The sequence below is a fragment of the Mirounga leonina genome, unplaced genomic scaffold, assembly GCF_011800145.1.
Source record: "Mirounga leonina isolate KUSES-001 unplaced genomic scaffold, KU_Mleo_1.0 Mir_173, whole genome shotgun sequence".
NCBI lineage: Eukaryota > Metazoa > Chordata > Mammalia > Carnivora > Phocidae > Mirounga > Mirounga leonina.
Window position 1 is genome coordinate 52,114,028 of NW_023270447.1, and position 20,309 is coordinate 52,134,336.

General features: G+C 52.7%; 3 protein-coding genes across 3 annotated transcripts in view; 1 reads left to right on the top strand and 2 right to left on the bottom strand.

Annotated features, from left to right (window-relative positions):
- The window catches only part of CPT2 (carnitine palmitoyltransferase 2), a 102,258-nt gene that overhangs the window by 71,422 nt on the left and 10,527 nt on the right, over window positions 1-20,309 (bottom strand). The window lies entirely within an intron of this gene.
- PODN (podocan) overlaps window positions 1-20,309 on the bottom strand; it is a 79,269-nt gene that overhangs the window by 15,428 nt on the left and 43,532 nt on the right. The gene's annotated exons all lie outside the window — the stretch shown is intronic.
- Window positions 1-20,309, top strand: part of SLC1A7 (solute carrier family 1 member 7) — a 43,204-nt gene that overhangs the window by 4,585 nt on the left and 18,310 nt on the right. The window contains exons 2-3 of the mRNA XM_035018529.1: window positions 1,139-1,218; window positions 18,825-19,040. Coding sequence (XP_034874420.1) covers window positions 1,139-1,218; window positions 18,825-19,040 — 296 coding nt within the window. The remainder of the gene's footprint in view (window positions 1-1,138; window positions 1,219-18,824; window positions 19,041-20,309) is intronic.

The window sequence follows — 20,309 nt, forward strand, 5'->3', positions numbered from 1 at the left end:
AAGAAAGAAAGAAAGAAAGAAAGAAAGAAAGAAAGAAAGAAAGAAAGAAAGAAAAGAAAGAAAGAAAAAGAATTTTTGGAAATTAAAAATCGACGAGGCAAGATAAACATGTCAATAGCTAGGATAAAGTTGCAGAAATCTCCCAGAAATTAAAACAAAACAAGATGAAAATAGAAGAAAATTAGAGGTGTCCAACATCCAACTCTCTAATAAGAGAGTTTTCAAGAGAGCTAACAGAAAAAATGGGGAGAAAATTTTCACAGGGCATGTAAGAAATTTTCTCAGAAGTGAAAAATATGCACAGCACTATGAATTTAAAAAAAAAAAAAAGAAAGAAAGAAGAAACTCTCATGCCATGGTACATCACCATGAAAATTACAGAAAACTGGAAATTAACAGAAAATCCTTAAATGGTTCTGAGGGAATAAAACAAGTCTCCACCAAGGAATAGGAAGAATGGTTCCAAACATCATAAGCAACACCAGAATCTAGAAGACAAAGGGAAATGCCTTTGAAAATTTAGAGGGAAAATTCTTTCAAACTAAGAATCCTATATATGGCCAGACTAATATCTGAGGTAAGGGTAGGATAAAGGCATTTTTGCTCATGTAAGGACTAAGTTTCTCTCCCATTCACCCTTATTTCATAAAGATTTTCTAGAGCATTGGAAGTGATAGTAGAACAGGACAAGGGGGCCTGATTTCTGGTCCTGCACTGTCACTGCTAAGTCCTCTCCATCTCTTGGCTCAGCTGGACTAGAAGATCTTTAAAACCCCTTCTCAGCACCAAAATTCTAGGAGTTGGGGCTTTTCAAAGTATCAGACCATTAACCAAGTGTTTAGCTTTGGTGGAAGGAAGGAAGGAAGGAAGGAAGGGAGGGAGGGAGGGAGGGAGGGAGGGAGGAAGAGAAAGATGGTTGCAAGTCCAAAAACTTAACTTGGATGATGGCCACAGAGCTAGTTCCGGGGGGGTCAAGATTAGAACCCAAGTCTGTTTGGCTCCAAAGCTGGTGCTTCCTCCGTGGCCTCTGCCGTCCGCGTGGTGCACAGGAGCGTGCGGGTGGAACGGTGTTTGAAGACGTGAACAACTGTCAAGTCGGTACCGCCTGCTATAATCCCCGCTCTTGCTGTATTTTCAGGAAATTAATTACTTCCAGTTTCCTGGGGAGCTCTTGATGAGGATGTTGAAGATGCTGATCCTACCACTGGTGGTCTCCAGGTGAGGGAGGGGCACATGTTTGGCTGGGAGGGGAGGGGGTTCTGTACGAATTCGGTAGGTGCTACACTCCTGCTGTGGGCAGCTGGCCTGTGGCCACAGGCCTGGGGAATAGCATGCCATGGGGTCTCTGTGGTCACTGGGTTGTGGCACAGGCTGCTGGAGCCTTGGGCTTCAGTGGCACCACTGATTTCCAGCCCATTCAAGGGACTTTTTCGTGACTTGAACAAGTGATTTGGTGTCAGGGGACGTGACCTGACTCCCAGGTAACTCAGGGCCAGGGAGGTCAGGGATAGCTTCCCAGAGGAGAGGCTCTTTATGGTGAATGCTGCAGGGCATGAGGAAAAGACAACTTTGGAGATACTCATGAGATGATATCCTGGCTCAGCTGTGCAACCTTGGACAGGCGCCCAGACTCCTCTGAGCTTCAGCTTCCTCATCTGCAAAATGAGAATAATAACACCTACAATAAAGGATTGTTGCAAGGACTGCCCGAGGCTATACGTATTTGCATGCGCTAGATGTTTGGGAGGGGCTGGGTTCTTGCTCAAGCATGAAAGACCTTGTATGCCCGGCTAAAGAATTCACACTTACTCACTGGGGGAGGGCCACTGGAAATCACTGGAGATACCTGTCCCCTACCACTGACATGCTGGGTGACCTAGAGCCAGCCCCTGCCCCTCTCTGTGTACTGAGCTGGCCCCTCCAGGTGGTATCTGAGAGCCTTCTTTGCTCTGAGGCTGTGGGTTTGGAATCCTCACCTCCCAGGACTTCTGTGCAGGGAGGGACATGGACACACCTCTGAGTCCTGTGTGTATGTTGGTGGGGAGTAGTGGCTCTGTCCCCTGGGGCAGGGTCATCAGCTTCCCCAGCCTCAGCTCCTCCCCCCCTTCCCTCCAGGGCAGGGAGGCCAGTGAATGGTACCCTCTGCCCCCCACCCCCAGTTCAGCTTCCTGCAGGTAGCATTTAGGTCTCTCAGGACTCAGCCCCCCAAGGATCTTGCTGAAACGCTGTCTCCCTCCCTCCAAAATCTTTCCCTGACTCCTCAACCCACTCTAGTTGTCTCCTCTTTATGCATCTTTTGAGTCATTCACTGAGTCAGTGAATCAGTGAAAGTCACCAGTAGCTTGCATGTTGCTAAATCCAAAGAACACTCAGTTCCTGCTCTCCGTGACCTCTCTCTCCATAGCAGGCATGTTGCTAAATCCAAAGAACACTCAGTTCTGCTCTCCGTGACCTCTCTCTCCATAGCAGCTGATGCACTTGACAGAGCAGCTGATCCCCCTTTCCCTCTTGAATTCCTCCTCAGAGCTGTTGCCTGTTCTCTGTCCCTCCGTCCCAGTCTCTCTTCCTCTACTTCTCAGGACTTCTCTCGTCCATCCTCGTGGCTTTGATGTACCACCTGCAAGCCCGGCACTCCCAAGTACTCCAGGCCTCTCGTCTGACCCCCACACTCAAACTACCTATTCGACATCTCCCCTGGATGCTTAACACGTGTCTCAAATTCAGTGCAACAGCTTGAGATTTTACCCCACAAACCAGTTCCTTCCCCTTATTTCTGCTGGTCCATAAATGGCGGCTCCATCCACCCAGTTCTTCAAGCCCCCTTGCTAATTATTCCCTTCCCACTCCCACCGTCAGCCAGTCCATCAGTGACTGCGGCCAGTTCTTCCTCCCAAACCCAACCTAGCTTCCCCCCCGCCAACCCAGGTCCAGACTCCATGGTCCCCTCACTGGCCTCCTTGCTTCTGTTCCTGTTCCCCTCCCACCCGTTCTCCACCTTGTGGTCAGAACCACCTCCTGAAAAGCCATCTGGGCTTGCTATCCATTAACCTAAAACCCACCCATGGCTGCCTCAGCATTTCAAACAAACCCTTCCACCCTTCCCCTGATCTCGGAGGCCCTGCCTGATCCTCCCCTACCCGCACCCCACTTCAAGGCCCCACTCACTCCAGTCCCACAGGCCTTATAGACCAGACCAACCCTGCCCCATCTCAGGGTCTCCACACAGGCTGTTCCTTTTGCCTGCAACACGTTTCCCCGCACTCTACATCTCTTCCTCCTCCTCTTCCTTTAGATCTCCACCTGCACATCACTGCCTTAGAACGGCCCGCCTCACCCGTCCCTCCCCTCTCCCCTCAGCACCAGCTTCGCTCTGCCTCACCAAGTCCTGCTCCTTTCCCTGCTCAGCACTGACCATACGTTGTCATCCTGTTTGGACTCACTTGGCCCCTTGTTTATTTAACTCCCATAGGACCGCAAATGCGGTAAAGGCAGAGATACTATTCTGCGGAGGTTCCACTCTCCACCTAGCCAAGTGCCTGGCACACAGTAGGTACTCCTTAATGCCTGTCAGGTGAGTTAGCGAAGGAGCCCAACAATCATGCCCCGTGCTCTCGGGGCACTTGGCCCTGTCATGCGCGCTGCAGATACAGAGACGCCTGAGGGTCAGGCCCCGAGGAGCTCACAGGCTGTGAGGGAGACAGACGAGAAAACACAAGGTTACAGGACAGCTAAACAAGTATGTTGGCGGAGGAAGCACAGGACTCTTTTTTTTTTTTTTCTTCTCCTTATGATATAAAGCATGGGACTCCTGTCAGGCAGCTTTCCCGACCTTGACCTCTAACCATCCTTACTTCCCCGGGCGTCGCCTCTTATTCAGAATCCAAACACCTCAGGGGCAGAGGCCAGGCCCTTGCATGGACCTGGAGTCACACAGACCTGGGGTCCTGGCCCTGGCCCTGCCATTGCCTGGCTGTGTGACCTTGGGCAAGTCATTTAACTTTTAAAAAGTCCTAGAGTCAGGGGTGCCTGGGTGGCTCAGTCGGTTGAGCGTCTGACTCTTGATCTTAGCTCAGGTCTTGATCCCGGGGTTGTGGGTTCAAGCCCCACGGTGGGCTCCACACTGTGTGTAGACACTACTTTTTTTTTTTTAGATTTTATTTATTTATTTGAGAGAGAGAGAGAGAGAGAAACAGCATGAGAGGGGAGAGGGTCAGAGGGAGAAGCAGGCTCCCCACTGAGCTGGGAGCCCGATGTGGGACTCGATCCCGGGACTCCAGGATCATGACCTGAGCTGAAGGCAGTCGCTTAACCAACTGAGCCACCCAGGCACCCTGGGTATGGAAACTACTTAAAAAAAAAAAACCCTGTAGTCAGAGTCAGAGGCCTGGGTCCCCGACCTGCTTCCTCCACAAATTATCATGTGATCTTAGGTCAGGCACCCGCACTCTGGGCCTTGGTTTACCCAGCTTACCTAGTGACTAAGGGCCTGTCCACCTCTCCAAATCCTGGCTCTCAGAGGCCCAGTCTTTCTCCACTAGACGAAAGTGCGTTCTCTGCGCTGGGAATGGAATGTTGTATTAACTTGAGAAAAGCCAGTGTGTGTTCACACATTTCCTTTGTTTATTATACAGTTTGGGCTGGTGCAGAGCGGCTGTACCACTGAAAAATGGAAGTGCTTTCAGTTTCCTACTCAGGGAGAATTAAACGTTCTCGGGGGGAAAATGACACATTTCTGAGCCCCAAACCCTGCATCCCTGAACTCATCTTCTTTTGGCTTCAACTGGTCTGTAATCCGTCCATCCATCAGGCGCCCACAGTCCCCTGAGCTCTTGCTTCTGGCCAGTTCAGGGCTGGTGATCCCTGTCCTCAAGGGGCAGCCACACTGGTGTGGGGGGTCATCACTTAGGATGGAGCAAAATCACCAGAGCTGCTTTGACCACTCAGATGTCAGGATTCACACCGGGCTTACTAAACCAGAACTGCCAAAGGGGCCCAAGTAGGGGATGGTTTAAAAGTTCCACAAGTGTTTGAATGGTTAAGCAAAACAAAAAAACCCCCTCAGTCCATAGTCCTGCATCTTCCCGTTCTTGGGCCTCTTTTCTCTAGAATCCACTCCAAGCCAGCACCTAGCCTGAGCCCCCTCAGCTGAGTGCATCCTCCCGTTGGCCAGTTGTAGCTTCATGATTCAGTGAGGGTGGGGAGCCCTAGGTACTGGCTGGCTTGGCTGAGAATCTGCAGGAGACTCCAGGGGAGGAGCTGGGGCTTTGGAGTCATGCACTGGAGGTGTGAACCTAATCAAGTCTCTCAGCTTCTGAGCCTTAGTGACCTTCCCTGTAAAATGGGAAAAACACCCACCTCCCTTCTGAGAATGAAATAAGATAATGTCCTTGGAGCAAGCAGCAAAGCTCCTGATATATGATGAATGTCGCCTGTTTTTTTCTGACTCATGAGAGCTTCACCAGGTTTCTCCAAGGCCCAGAGGTGTTTCATGAAACCCTCCACCTCGGTTCTGCTGTCTGCAGGCAACCCCTTTGGGTGACCTCTTCCACCCACTGCTTACTCGTCACTTCCTCTGGGAAGCCTCTCTGGGCTCAGGCACACTTGGGAACACGGATACAGACCTGCACGCCCGTGTTCGGGGCAGCCTTCGCAGGCGCACGGACTAGGTACCACGCATGTCCACGTGACACACACGTGTTGCCCTTGCCCAGAGCCAGTCCGTGTGCCATGGCTGTTGCCGTCACCTCACCCTCCAGGAATTCTTCGTGCCTCTTGCTTTCCTCTGCCCTCACATTCCTGCAACTAGTCAGGGGACAGACAGCCTGTGCCAGTCTTCCGTTCACACGCAGATCCCTTGCTTCAAACAGCACACAAATTTAGCAATTTCACTGACAGCTGGGAGTCAAGATCACAGGGACGGATTATATTGAGGAGTGTAAGCCCTTCAGCCATCTCTGGGGTCCCTCTCTCTCTGTATATTAGTTATCTATTACTCTGGAACAAATTACCACAAACTTAGCCATTAATTATCTACCTCTTTCCATGGGTCAGAAGCCCAGGCATAGCTTAGTTGGATCCTCTGCTCGGGGTCTCATGAGGCTGCAGTCGAAGCGTACGCTTAGCTGTGTTCTCATCTGAAGGCTTGGCCAGGGAAACATCTATTTCCAAGCTCATCTGGGTCGTTGGCAGAAGTCATTTCCTTGTGGCTGTATGTCTGAGGGCCCAGCTTCTTAACAGCTACCAGCTGAAGGCCACCCTCAGGTCCTAGAGGCTATCAGCGGTTCCCTGACTTCTGGCTCCCTCCAAAGGCGACTCCCAACATGGCTTTTGGCTTCATCAGGGCCAAGAGAAGGATCCCTCACTCTCCAGACTTCTGAGACAGTCTTATATAACACAATCATGGGAGTGACATCCCATCACCTTTGCCATACCCTATTAGTTAGAAGCAAGTCACAGACCCCATCTACACTTAGGGAGGGAGATTATCCAAGGGTGTGGATCACTGGGGGTCAACATAGGGTGTATCCACCTCTTTCCTTCTCTCTCCCCACCTTCCTTCTCTTTACCACTATTTTAAGACCAGCCAGAAATCCTGTCCTCCTTGTCTTTCAAAAGTCACCTCCACTCCTGCCCCGTTCCTGTGGGGCGGGGTGGGGGGGTGTGGAGGTGCTGCTCAGCTTCCGGTCCACGTGGCTCATCAAGGAATTTCTTCTAAACAAGGACAACTCTCTTATCATAAAAAATTCTGAAGAGGGCGCCTGGGTGGCTCAGATGGTTAAGCATCTGCCTTCGGCTCAGGTCATGATCCCAGGGTTCTGGGATCGAGTCCCGCATCAGGCTCCCTGCTCAGCGGGGAGCCTGCTTCTCCCTCTGCCTCTGCCTCTCTCTCTCTGACTTTCATGAATAAATAAAAATAAAAACATTTATAAAAAAAAAAAAATTCTGAAGAATATGAATTCCTCTATCTCTTTTACAGGAACATTGCAGGGCCTGCTCTACAGTAGGTGCCTAATAAATGCATATTACATGAGTAAAGAGCAGTGGAAGGGCAGCTGAGGCAGAATTCAGGGACGGTTCATGACCGACATTTGAACTGACCCTTGGAGGATGATTCAGAGTTGCCTTTTAAAGATGTTTTTGTACTTTAAAAAATTCTATAATTATAAACCCTTTAGAGAATCCAGAAAAAAAGATCCTCCTATCATCCCAGAATCCTAATTCTGCCACTGTGATCTTTTCCCCTATAAATGGTTGCTCTAACTTTTTTAGTAGTGAATCACCAGGCCCAGGGTGTGGTCCTTGGCTGACTGGTTCAGAAGCTCATCCTCATCTGAGCCCCGGAGCTGGTGAGACCAGTCCTCCGATGCTGGCAAGAGGCAACAAAATACACGAAATGCCGATGTATTCATTCACAGAGATAACCTCAGTTGCCAAGGAGGTCAGGTGCATGCAGTCTCTGGCCGGAGCATTTCTCCCTGTAGGCTCGCCACTCGGGGAACCCACTGGGTCAATGTTTGCTGGCAGGACGATCTAGTTTTTTAATTGTATGGCCAGTGTGACGCCGGGTCTGCCATTTGAGTTAATTTCTGGGTCAACCTGGTGGAGTCCCATCATATATGCATTTAACTTAAGCAAATTCAATGACATATGCTGTGAGAAACCGAGAAAGAGTTTAAAGGAGGCAGGAGGCTGCCCCCATTCCGAGAGCTGTGCTCCTGATGAGCGTACCATGCGAGAGGTGGGTGCGCTTCACCCTAAGCCAGTCTCAGTTCCCACGTGCCTCTCAAAGCGTGAGCATTTCCCTGAAGCAGTTGTGATCAGCTGGTGTTCACCTAAACAAACAGCAGCCCATAACATAACAATAAAAAAAATTAAAAAAAAAAAAGAAGAAACAGCAGCCCATTTCCCAAGAAAACCGTCTTGAGTGAACTTACATGGAATTATACCTCCTCAACTTTATGGGCAACTTAAGGGATCTCCAGGGCAAATTTAATTCTCCTTGGCTTTTGTCCTCCGTACTGACTTCAGAACTGAATGTGCCGAATAAGGGCCTGCTCCTCTGTACAGCAGGGAGCCTAATGTCTTCCTCTTGAGGTTTATACCCCAGTGGCCAAAGTCAGCTTATTTCCTTTAGGGGAAGCTTCCAGCCAGGTAGCTGGAACTGGAGGATTTGATCTTGCCACTAGCCCTGTTGCTCTGGTTCCTTCCACATGGTGTTGCTGTCGAACACAGGCCCTGCATGGTCTGGTTCACAACAGCACCCTGCCCCCTTCAGGTGCGTGTCCCTGCTCTGGCTCCTAGATCCCCCAAGTGCCTAGTCATTGTTCTCAAAGCAGCCTCAGTCATGCCCTGAGTTTGGCTCCTTGGGATTGAGCCCTGATCCCTTTTCCCTCCTGTTGGGTTAGCCCTGGGGGCTTTTAGCGCCAGCAGATCTTGGTCATAGGTACCCTAGTATACCCTGACCCTAACTTCAAACGGCAGGGAGCAGGGTGTGGGATCTTAGTCTCTTTTCTCCCAGAAGGCCCCTGAGCCTCTCATGCAAACTGAGGCACTTTTCATAACTCTGCATGCAGATCTTAAGGTCTCAAGGTCTTAAGGTGTGTCCATCAAACCACAGAAGTCTCTCCTTTCCCCTGGACTAAGGTGCTTCTTACCTTGTATTTGCCATTTGAAAATGTTTGGGGTTTTTTTTTAAGATTTTATTTATTTATTTGAGAAAGAGAGTGAGCGAGAGAGAGAGCACAAGCAGGGGGAGCAGCAAAGGGAGAGGGAGAAGCAGTCTCCCTGCTGAGCAGGAAGCCAGATGCAGGGTTCGATCCCAGGACCCCGGAATGATGACCTGAGCCGAAGGCAGACGCTTAACTGACTGAGCCACCCAGGTGCCCTTGAAATTGTTTTCTAAAAATGAAATTGGTTGCAAGGAAACGAGCTATCTCTACCTATGAACACAGAAGCCTCAGACAAAATTTAGAAAATTCTGCCTCCCGGTACATTGGTGCAGGAATAGTCAGATGGTTAGGACCTGCCACAGCACTGTCATGTCCTTGAACTGGCCTCCCATGAGTGGTGCTTGGGTGGGTCCTGAGCGCTTTGCCGCTCTCCGCTCTCTTCTCTGTGCCCCTCTGCGGACTGAGCCGTGCTAATCATTCCTCTTCCACTAGAAAAGTCAATCTTTGGAGCCTTGGGGGCCTTCCTTTCCCATTTTCTCTGTTATAGCACCTGTCACTATTCGATCCCTTTTGCTTTTTAATTTATAGTTTACCCCAAAGGGTACTGGCAACTTCCTGTTCCTTTAAGTTCTCAGAGATGTCACTGTTACTTCCACAAAAATAAGTCTATGTGTTTCTTTTTTTCTTTTTCATTCAATGTGATGTCATAAGAATTGTCCACACTGCACCCTCGTCTCCATAATCTTGTTTTCATCTTCCACTTGGGCCAGAGCAGAGTTTGCGAAACCCTTTTCCTTTCACTCGACACTTAGGATGCTGCTGGATGTCCTTTTGGGGCATCACTGTGTCCCACGACTCTGGAGTTACCTCAAGGTCTGTTATCTACCACATTCTTGGCCTCAGCCATAAAAGAGACACGATGCCGTCAGCCAACTGACAAAGCCATAGCCAGCAGGTGCTTTCTTATTTTTATTTTTTGGTGGCCCATCAAGGCCCCAAATGGGCTGGAGTTTGCTTCTGAGCTTGGGAAGTCAACTGTGCCTTGTTTTCACACATCCCCAGACAAGTGACACCAGGAAGCAGGGGTGGGTGGGACCAACATCTGGATCCAGCAAGGGCCTCTAATTCTCCACGTGTTCTTTGCCAAACCCTCCTCTCCCCTCATTCTTCAGTTTCTTAAACCAGCCATCATTCAAGGGAAACTGAATCCATGTGTTTGTGATTCACTGATGCTGAACATGGCAGAATGTTTTGTAAGCTTCACATCACAGCAAAGAAATCCAAGTGCGTGTGTGGGTTTGTGCGGGACTGTGTAGTGTGTATCTTCACCTGTGTGTATGGTGTGTACGTCTGCGCATGCATATGCATTCCTGTGTGTGTGTTGTTTTCCTTTCTGTTTCTTGTAAGAATTTTCAACTGATTTTTCTTAGAATCAGGAAATCATGTTTGGCCAAAGAAACCTAACACTCCCTTCCCCCGCCTCCTGAGGAACTCCAGCTTGGCAGAAAACACCCAAACACCCACGTTCTGACTTATTGGAGACGGTCCTGGGCTGCACAGCCGTTGCAGTCTGGTTCAGGAGCCAGTGTGCAGGGGGCAGCCGCCCCGGGCTCCCCAGCCCACAGTGAGTGGGAGGGAGGCAGGAGGAAAGAGCAGCCTGTGCTCTCGCTCTGCCCCTCACGCCATGGGCGACTTCTCTTAGCAAAGCTCTGCTGACCTCTCTGATGGGAGGAGCCCTGGGATCTGTCCTTGGCCCTCTTGCCCAGTCAGCTGACCGCCTTACTCATCAGGAGGGGGAACATGGCCCAGCTGTGGGCTGCGGGTGGGGTCAGACCTTCAGCCTGGTGACTCTGAAAACCTCCCGTTTTATCAACCGATCACGGGCTCCCATGCTCTTTCCCCTGTCCAGGTAGAGAATTCCTATTCATCCTGCAAGGATCCATTCAGCAGCCACCTCCTTCGGGAAGCCTAGATTCCCAGGCCAGGCTAGACCCTCTTCTGGCCTCTCCCAATCACAGCCATGACCCAGGGTTCCATGTTGTCCAGCACAGGCCTCTCCACCAACTGGCTGGAGCTCCTTGAGGACCACGAGCCCATCTCATTCCCTCCTGGGACCCACAGCACCCAGAGCAAGTGTTCAGCATGGGGCAAGATGGGAACATACCGGAGTACAGGGAGGTGGGGGAGGTTCTGAAAAGCTCCCACTGCCCTTCTCTGTGGAGACCACTGCCCTGGAGGGTCTCTTTTGACCTGGAGAAAGCCTCCCTTGGGCAGCCCAGCCTGAGCCCTCGGTGGAGAGACACCAGGAGCCCAGCTGGCAGAGGGAGAGGAGCAGAAGACCTATGTTCCCTTCTACCCTGGGGCAGGGGGTGGTTTTTCCTTCCTCTGGAGCAGGGCTCCTAACCATGGCATGGTGGCACTGGTCATAACCAGGCATCCCAAGGACGTTGTTCCTCATGGTAGAGAGGACAGTCTGCAACTGTAGACCAGGGTGGTCCTCCGTGGGAACACTCTGGCTCCCTCACACCTGACATTCCTTGTTTTGTGGGAAAGAAAGGAGTAGGAGTTCAGCTCTCATGGAGTTAGGACCTGGACGGGATCCTTATTACACTTGGGCACACAGCCTTCCTGGTGGAGAGTGGTTGACTGTGAGCTCTGAGGGCGCTTTAGTTCCCCAAGCTTTTACTTTCGATTCCGTTCAAGCTTGTTATTTGCAGATTATTTGTGAGCTTGTTATTTGTGAGCCCCAATTAAGCACTGTTCTGGTGCCCAGGGGTCTGGCTGGGAAAGAGGGACCTTCAGAGGGCAGCTGGGGATGACAAGACAGCAGTGTCCTGCTAGACCCATGCCTGGCTCTGTACCCGCCCTCCACCCAGCCGTCCTCCTTTCCCATCCTACCTCTGCACTCTGAGCCCCACAACATCTAAAGTGGAACCAAAGAGCTTTGGTGTAGCTCCAGAGGGCAGGGCTGGGCCCAGAATGGGGAGTTCTCTTCCCTGAATGTGGATTTCATTCTGGCACTGGGAAGGACTTTCTAATAAGCATAGCTAGCCCATATGGAGGGGCTGACGTAAGGTAGTGAGTTCTCTGCCCTCTGAAGTGTGCAAGCAGAGGCAGTAGAGAAATGTGTGCCCTGGGTAAGGGGTACTGAGACCTGACTTGAGCCAAATGGGAGTCTGGGCATCCTGCCTCAGGTCTTAGAAAGAGTTGGCTTGAGGATGGGGGTGTGGCAGAGCCATCTGGGAAGAGTAACTCGGTGCTAACGTGGCACTTGCTGTCAGCTGCTGGGCCTGTCATCTGCTCCGGGGAAAAAGCAAGCCGTGATGCTTGAAGGGCTGAAGGGATTCTCATGGACCCCCAGATGCCTCCTTCCAGCTGCCTTTCTAGTGGACTCCCTGCAGCTGCATCCCGGGACCAGCTTGGGGGAGCTTCCCTGATTGCATCAGCCAAGGCCAGAGCCCAAGGACTTGGCCATGGGGCTCAGGGCTCCTTCCTGTCTCAGACATCCTAGTGCCAGGATGTTTTGACTATGGGTGTTGTCATGCTAGTAGACCAGGGTTTGAATCTACTTATCGGGTGGCCTTAGCAATTGCTTGCACACTTACAGTGACTGGGAGTTCACTACTTCTCAAGGTGGTCCCTTCCAGGGCAGAAAGTTATACCTGGTGCTGAGCTGAGATCTCCTTCCCTGTGGCTTGCCCTACCAATCCCAGCATTCCCCAGGTTTGCTCTGCTCCCCGCTCTACAGCCCCCGCCCCCTCAGCTACTTCCCCAGGCCCGCATCTCTGTCACTACCACCTACCTCCCCTGCAAGACACACACCTCCCTCTCCCATCCTTTTCCCAGTAGGTCTCAATGTCAGGGTGGGTCCATGGCCTCCTTGACAAGCTCCCAGGCTTCTGGCCCCACAGGCAGTGGGCCCACCGGCCCTTCAGCAGCCCTATTCCTTACATGACTCAGCAAGCTGGCAGCAAGCCAACCCCAAAGTCCCCTTCCCACATGCTGCTGCTATGGCTCAGCCCCCACCCCCACCCCAGAGTCTGTCCTTTCCCCAGTTGTGGAAGCCTGGTCTGGCCCAACATATGTCCGTGCTCAGTTTTATCGTGTCAGAATTGGCCTGTGGTCCCAGCCTGCTGGGGTCTGCATCGTCCTAACTTCCTCATCCCACACATTAGCTGTTCCTCCCAGCTTCCTGTCCTCTGCAAATCCGATCCACATGCCGTCAGCGACCTTGGCCAAGCCATTGATAAAAATGACCAGGAAGGGGAGGCTGAAAGAAGAGGCCTGAATCACACCTCCAGGGACCCTCTCAGATTCTCTTCACCCAGGAGAGGGCCCTACCTGAGACAGTCACACCAAAAAGTCCCTGTCTGTTCCCAAAAGTTCCGGTGCCAACTGTCTCAACGTCACACAGACACACAGTGCCAGGAGTAGTCCCCTAAACCTGGTGAGGGGACCAGAGCTGGTCTAGGGGACTTGCTCTCATAGAACCCACAATGGGTGCTTATGGTCATCAAAGCTGACCTTTTAACAATCTCGTCTAGAATGGCACCTTGGCTTAACATCACACACTCCACAAATCTGCACCCAGACCAGGCCCTGGGCTCTGAGGACCTGGAGCTGAGCCAGATCCAGCCCTTCCCTGGAGGAGCTCAGTCTGCTGGGGCAGGCAGTCTCAGAAGAGACCATGACATCGTAGAGCGAATGCTAATAACTGGAATGTATCGAATATTTATGATGTACCAGAGACTGTGCTAAATCTAGATTAACCCTCACCACCAACCATCATTACCTCCATTTTATCCTCCTGTGGAAACTGAGGCACACAGAGGTTCGGGAACTTGACGAGGGCTCCCCTATTGAGGAATACGTGTAGGAGCAGGTGGGAGCTGCCTTGCCTAGCCAGGTGGGCCCAGAGGGGCCTTCCGAGGGACGTGGTGCCTGAGTGGAGACTGGACAGATGAGCAGCAGTAGGAGGGGACAGGGAAGGGAAGCAGGAAGGGCAGGAGCAAGGGGACTGGGTTCCTTTGGAATTCCCTGCTTCACCAGCACTCATTCCCTGCCAGCTTCCCAGTTGGGCCCTGGAGATTCAGAGGGGGGCATACCAGCAGAGTGCCCTCTAACTAACTGGGAAGCACAGGGTTCCCTCGGGCGAAGGGTAACATGGCACCTCAAGGTAGGCTTCCCAGAAGAGAGGACATCTAGGCTGGCCGTGGAAAGGGCAAGTGGAAATGAGTGGGGTTGGGGAAATGTGTGTGGGGAGGAGGGTGGGGAGATAGAAAGTTCCAGGCTGAAGGAATAACCGTGCGAAGGTGGTTCACGGAGCAGCATGGAGACCAGGGTGGCTGGAGCGCGTGGGTGAGGAGCTGGAGACTGAGTCAGGCCACAGGACCCAAGGCCACGGAGGAGTGTGCAAAGTTCTGAGGGCAGTGGGGAGCCGCCGAGGACTTCAAATGGGGTGGGGGTGGGGGGCGGCCAACAGTCCAGGTACTCTGTCCACTGTCCCCAGTGCAGTGCACGGCAGCAATGGTGCCTCCCGAGGTTAGGTGGGTATGATACCCACCTCAGCGGCTGGTTTTAGAACCAGTGACGGGTCAGTAAACAGCCTCTTTCACCCTCCATGAGGAGCCCGGCAGCTGCTGCTTCCCTTCCCCCACCCTTGCACGTGGAGCAGTTACCAGATTGAAACAGGCTGGGCCTTTGAGCCCAGCCTGCTCCCCAATCACTGCAATCTCTTGATCCACAATCCCTGGGCTCTGGGTGGTGGCCATATGGCTCAAGAGGGAGTCCCAGAGCTCTCAGCTCCCTGAGGCTCTTCCCCAGGGCCCTGAAGGACCGCGGGGGCTCCTAGGAGCACCCAGCCAGAGACTGGGAGTAGGTGAGGCAAGGTTACCTATTCTCTCCTCACCATAAATTACGTGCCAGTAGGGGCACTGGAGGGCATCCTCACAGAACCTCCCACACTCAGTCTAGAAGCCTTGATCGAACAGGTGGCTGGCCATCTAGGCTCCACTTGGATACCTCCAAAGATGGGGAGCTCACCACCACAATTCCATCATGGGACAAGTCATCAACTCTGAGAGTTGAACTATAGAGGCATGACATGGACTCTATGACATTAGAATCATGGTCAGCCAAACTAGAAGACACTTTTCTTCCACAGGAGTTAAAGCAGCTCCCTATCGTGGAGAGGCACTGGGATCAGGGGAAGCCCCACAGGGTTCTGAATCAGAAACCCCTGTTCCAGTCTTGACTCCACAGCTTCCCAGCTGGGTGGCTTGGCCAATTATTTCCCCCTCCCTGAGATCGATTTTCCTTCTCTGTAACTTCAGCTGCATAGTCCAATAAGGCAGCCACTAGTCATAAGTGGGTTACTGAACCCTCAAAATGTGGCTACTGCAGCTGAGGAACTTAACTTTTTTAAGAAATTATTTTAAATTAAAATTTTAACACCAGAAGCAGTATAAACATTTTTATATTGATTATGTATTGAAATGATAATATTTTGGATAGACTGGGTTAAAGTATTAAAATGAATTTCACAAAAAAATGAATTTCACTTATTTTTTTCACTTTTTACAATGGGACCACTAGGAAATTTAAAATTTTACATTTGTGGCCTAGCTTGTAATTCCGTAGGGCAGTGCCGACTTAGAATGTTTTTTAAGAATCAAATGAGGTGGATGTTCAGGTGTTTGGGGACATTTAAGGTCCAGATTATGGTTTCTGTGGCTGCCAGGTACTCAAGGGATTGTGTTTTCCATCACACGAGCAAGACATGCTCATTCTAGAAATAACAGAGAACGTGGATAAACAGTACAACAGAACGAAAATCACCCATAATCCCACCACCCAAAGATAGCTACTGTAAACTCTCTCTTGCTAGTGTTTTTTTCTGTGCATATCCACGTGAGTCCCTGCAAGCAACCCTACCCCAGCTTACAGGTTCTCAGAAAGGTCACTTTAACAGCTTGGCCCAAAAGTGTGGGACCTCGAGGAGCCCCCACTTGTCAAAGGCGGGACCTTGAACTTGCTTTCTTGTTACCCTGAGTCCCTGGAGTGGCCCCTGCGCACGTGGGGCCCAGGCTTTCCTCGTACTGAGCTCCCAGTCTTCTTGGCCTCCGCCAACGCCCGCGGTCACCAACCTGGCTGCTCCGTCATCAGCCGTTGCCAGCGGCTCCCTCCCCGCGAGCTCCCGCCTTCGCTACTCACCTCCCTCTCCAGCCAGTAGGAAAACCCTTCCCATTTTGGGGGCTCCACAGGGGAACTGCTTGGAGCCCAGGTGATGGAATTCTTTCCATGTTTTCCATCAGCCCTCTCCTTTCCAGAGCCCCTGAGTCCAGGGCCTCTCTTGCTGTATCTAGAACCTACTCTCCCTCCCTTCCCACATCCTGGTCAGTCCCTGAGTGGGAACCACCTCTGTGTTAGACCTCTTCTTCTTCGGGTGGCCTTCGGAGGGGCCCTTTGTCCCTTTCTGCAATGTGTTACGGACACGCTTCTCAAGCACAATCCCTCAAGCATGTCTGCGCAGGTGCATCTGGACTGCAAACCTGGAGAAGGGTCTCTGTCACAGGAGGCTCTAGGGCTCCCTGCAGAGCTACGGACTAGCTCGGACCTTGCTTTCTCCACCTAACCTTCAATAGGAACATCTTTCCAATGACACCATTGCTTCTAATGGTTGCTCAGAACGCCACTGTGTGGGTATGCTGTAATTTTTAATCTCATTCTGCATTGACGAACTAGGGGCCTGAGTCCCGGTCTAATTCTGCATTGACATTCTTAGGTCCGTCCTAGATGTTTGCTCTCACAAATACCACTTTAGGGTCCCTCCCAGTACACTTCACTTAGATGTTCTCAAATCTGACAAGTTCTCCCTTTTCAGACAGCCAGCCAATTCTGTGGGATGAATTGTACTGGACCCCACTTTTCCCTCTGTCCCCCTTGGCCTGGCACTCAAGGCCACCCCCACTCCTGAGCACAGTCTGTCTGTCCCCCATATCACCGTTCCTCAAATTTGACCTAAGCTCTGACCACACTGTGCCCACACTTGCCAGCCTCCCTGTTGGCTACTGCTGCCTCATTGCCTGGGATATCTGCTCCATCTCCAAAACCTCCTCATCCTCCCAAGAACCACTCATATGCCCCCTCCTCCAGGAAGCCCTTCCTGACTCTCCTAGCTAGAAGTGACCCCTCCCTCCTCTGAGTAAAGAGAGCACCTCCTTGTCCTCTTGCCTATGAGACTAATGCAGCCACCCTGGCTCCTGGTTCCTTGAGTCCACTTGTCCTGGAGTGTCTCACTCTGTCTCCTTCCTGCCCTCCTGCCACACCAGAAGCAGCTTGAGGCTGGGGAGAGATTCTGATTTCTTTCTGTGGACACAGGGCATGGCACGGAGTGGGCATGCACTAAAGGTTTGAATAAATACATGAAGGGAAGAGGACAGGCCTGGAGTTGGGGCCTGCGTTCTGGTCCAGCTGCTGCTAGTGTTCCATGTGACCTCAGGCAGGTCGTCCTCTCAGGGCCCCTGCTTCCCTGTGAGCTGAAGCAGTTGGACTTCGCTGTAGGGAATTCTGTTGCGGTCAGCAGGCTGTTTGGCCCTCGGCTGATGTGCTGGCCCCAGGCTGGGGATAATCTCTCTGGTGCATAATAATTGCAGGGCAGCCCCCCATTTCCCTTGCCTGCACAATCCCATTATGAGCCCTTCAGGATTTATGTCTGAGACCCACCGTAAGCCCATCACTAACATATGGCATACTGGCAGACAAGGGATGAACAGAGATTGTAAATATTCATTCATTCATTCCTTCATTCAGCAAGCTGCTACCAAGCTACACTCAGCTGGGTCGCGTGCCTGACTCTGTGGACCCATCACTGAACAGACCCAGACCCTGGCCCAGTCCCGGAGGAACTTCCAGTAAACAGTCAGCAACTCAGTGAGGTGGGGGCTGGGGCAAAGGACAGCACAGGGCCTGTGGAAGCCCAGAGAAGGAGCCTTTGCCCCAGCCAGTGGTTAGGGAAGGCTTCCTGGAGGAGGGGACCCTTCAACTGTGTCTTAACAGAGCAAGGAAGCGCAGGGCACTCATGCAGCAGCTACAGCCTGAAGTGGGGAGAAGCTTACAAGTGCTCAGCTTGATGCTGGGTGCCGCTTGAGTGTAGCCTAATGATAAGAGGAGCAGGATGGGGAAGGATTATCCACTCTTGTTTACATGATCAACACCAGACAAATACTTGCTTTATCTGAAAGAATGAAAGGGCTTTGGGGAAAAATCCTTTTGGCAGCAAAGCAAAGCACAAGCATCTCCTTAACTAATCTCTCAACCCCACCCCACCAACAGCCAAGAGAAGAGTAACTCTGAGCTGACCTGCACAGGTAGGCCCAGAGCCCAGGGCAAGGCAGGGTCAGGAGCCACGGGGAGAGAGACCCACAAGCCCCCTCAACACAACCTCCCAAGACGATGACGAAGGGGAATCTGGGCTCAGGTGGTAACCTAAGATGGCCATAGGGTGGCACCTCTCCAAGAAACCACGGCCCCATTTCAGAGATGGGATCCTGAGGCCCAAAGATGTCCCACAAGCAGTGGGCAGAGCCAGGACTAGGACCCAGCCTAGGCTCTAACTCACTCCCATCATTAGTTCATTCAGCAAGCCTGCAGCAACCCCCTGCCTGATAGCACTCCACACGCACTGGGGACCCACAGAGAAGTCACACCTGCCCCTCTCCTCTCAGGTCCTCAGTCTGATGAAAGAGACAGACAGGGATAGCCAGGGTCATGACAGAGGCCAAGGACTGTCCCTGGGGAGAGGCAGGTAGTCCAAGATGTCACCAGAGTGGTGACATTGAGCTTGGTCTTACCTAGTGAGTAGCACTTTGGCCGAGTGGAGGAACCTGGTAATGACACCAGACAAAGGAAACAGCACTGGCAAGGGCCTGGAGGCGTGCAAGGGTGTGGCGGCTGCCCACAGGCGTGGACCAGAGAACAGAGCAAGAAACCAGGCTAGAGGGACCACAGGACTGGATTGCTGGGGGAGGGGGGGGGGCACATGCCTGCACGGTCCCTCCAGCTCTGTGAGGGTGCTGGGCACAGCCAGGAGGGGTGTGAGTGGGTCCGCCTGAGTGGCCCCCCACCCCCAGACCCTGACCCACATCGCTCTCCCAGCTTGATGTCCGGCCTCGCTTCCCTGGATGCCAAGACCTCCAGCCGCCTGGGCATCCTCACCGTGGCATACTACCTGTGGACCACCTTCATGGCAGTCATCGTGGGCATCATCATGGTCTCCATCATTCACCCAGGCGGGGTGGCCCAGAAGGAGACGACAGAGCAGAGCAGGAAGGCCATCATGAGCTCTGCCGATGCCCTGCTGGACCTCATCCGGTAACTCTCACCCTGACCCCCTGCTTGGGAACGCCATACCTGGGCTGGGGCCACTGGCTCCACAGGCCTGGCCCCCCATGTCTGCCAGAGGCTGCATAGGGCACGGGGAGGGGGTGCCCAGGGTCTGCTCTTGATTTCGTGTGGCCACAGAAGCCACACAAACAGCTCAGCCCCTGTGCAGCCCGCTGGGTTCACACTGCACTGTGTGCGTCCGTCAGACTGGGAGCACCTTGAGGGCAGGACGGGGGTATGGGAGCCACGGCCCAGCACGCAGCCGGGCACCAGGGAGGTTATCAGTGGCTGTTTGCTGACTGAGCTTGCTTGTGTGCACCCAGCCTCTACTGAGGAAGGCCAGCAGTCACTCCCCTCACCACCTGTTCCTTCTTGGTCCTCTTCTTGCAGACAAGGGAGTGAGGCTCAAAGAGATGAAGTGACTTTTCCAGGGTCGTCCCGTGGGCAGGTCACGGAGCCAGGATTTTTGCCCGGTGGTGCCCCTGCCTGAGCCACGTGGACACTGCTAACCATGTGTGTCAGGGACCTGAGCCCTCCTCCCAGAAAGCGCTGTAGACCCAGCGATACATCCAAGTCCAAACCCCTTTACCCAAGACTCCATGCAGGCCATGCACCTCCTCTCCATCACTCATTCACCCCTGCCAATGCCCGCCCTGTGCCAGGCACTCAAGCCTGGCCCTAGTTCCAGAGGAGAGAAAGGTTCACGAATAGACAGCAACAGCATGGGGGCGGGAGTCACGATGAGGGAGGCAGGGGCTGTAGGTCAGAGCGAAGAGCAGGCTCAGGGGAGGCAAAGGGAGGGATGAGTGGCAGGACCAGGGAGCCAGGAGCCCATTCTTCGTGAAGGCAAAGGTGTGCAAAGGTCCTGAGCTGAGAGGGAAAGTGTGGGGAGATGTCCTCACCTGCTCAGCGTGACTGGGGCACGGGGGGAGGTGGGGTTGGGGTGGGGACAGTCACTGCTGGAGAAGCAAAGGGGTCCTATCATGAAGGACAATGTAACCCAGGCTGAAAGCTGTGTTTTATCCTAAAGGCCGCGGGAAATGGGCTTGAAACACAGAAGCGGCTTGATCCCATTCAAAAGGCTCGCTCTGCTGCAGAGTGGGGGTGAATGGGGGGTGAGGGGAGAAGGGGAGGACAGGCAGGGAGAGGGACACGGTGGTGGCCCTGGGCACAGGGAGAGGGCAGACTGAAGGCTGCTCGGAAGGTAAAACCAGCAGGAGCCGCGCAGGGCAGAAGGGAGGAGGGCATGGAGGAGGG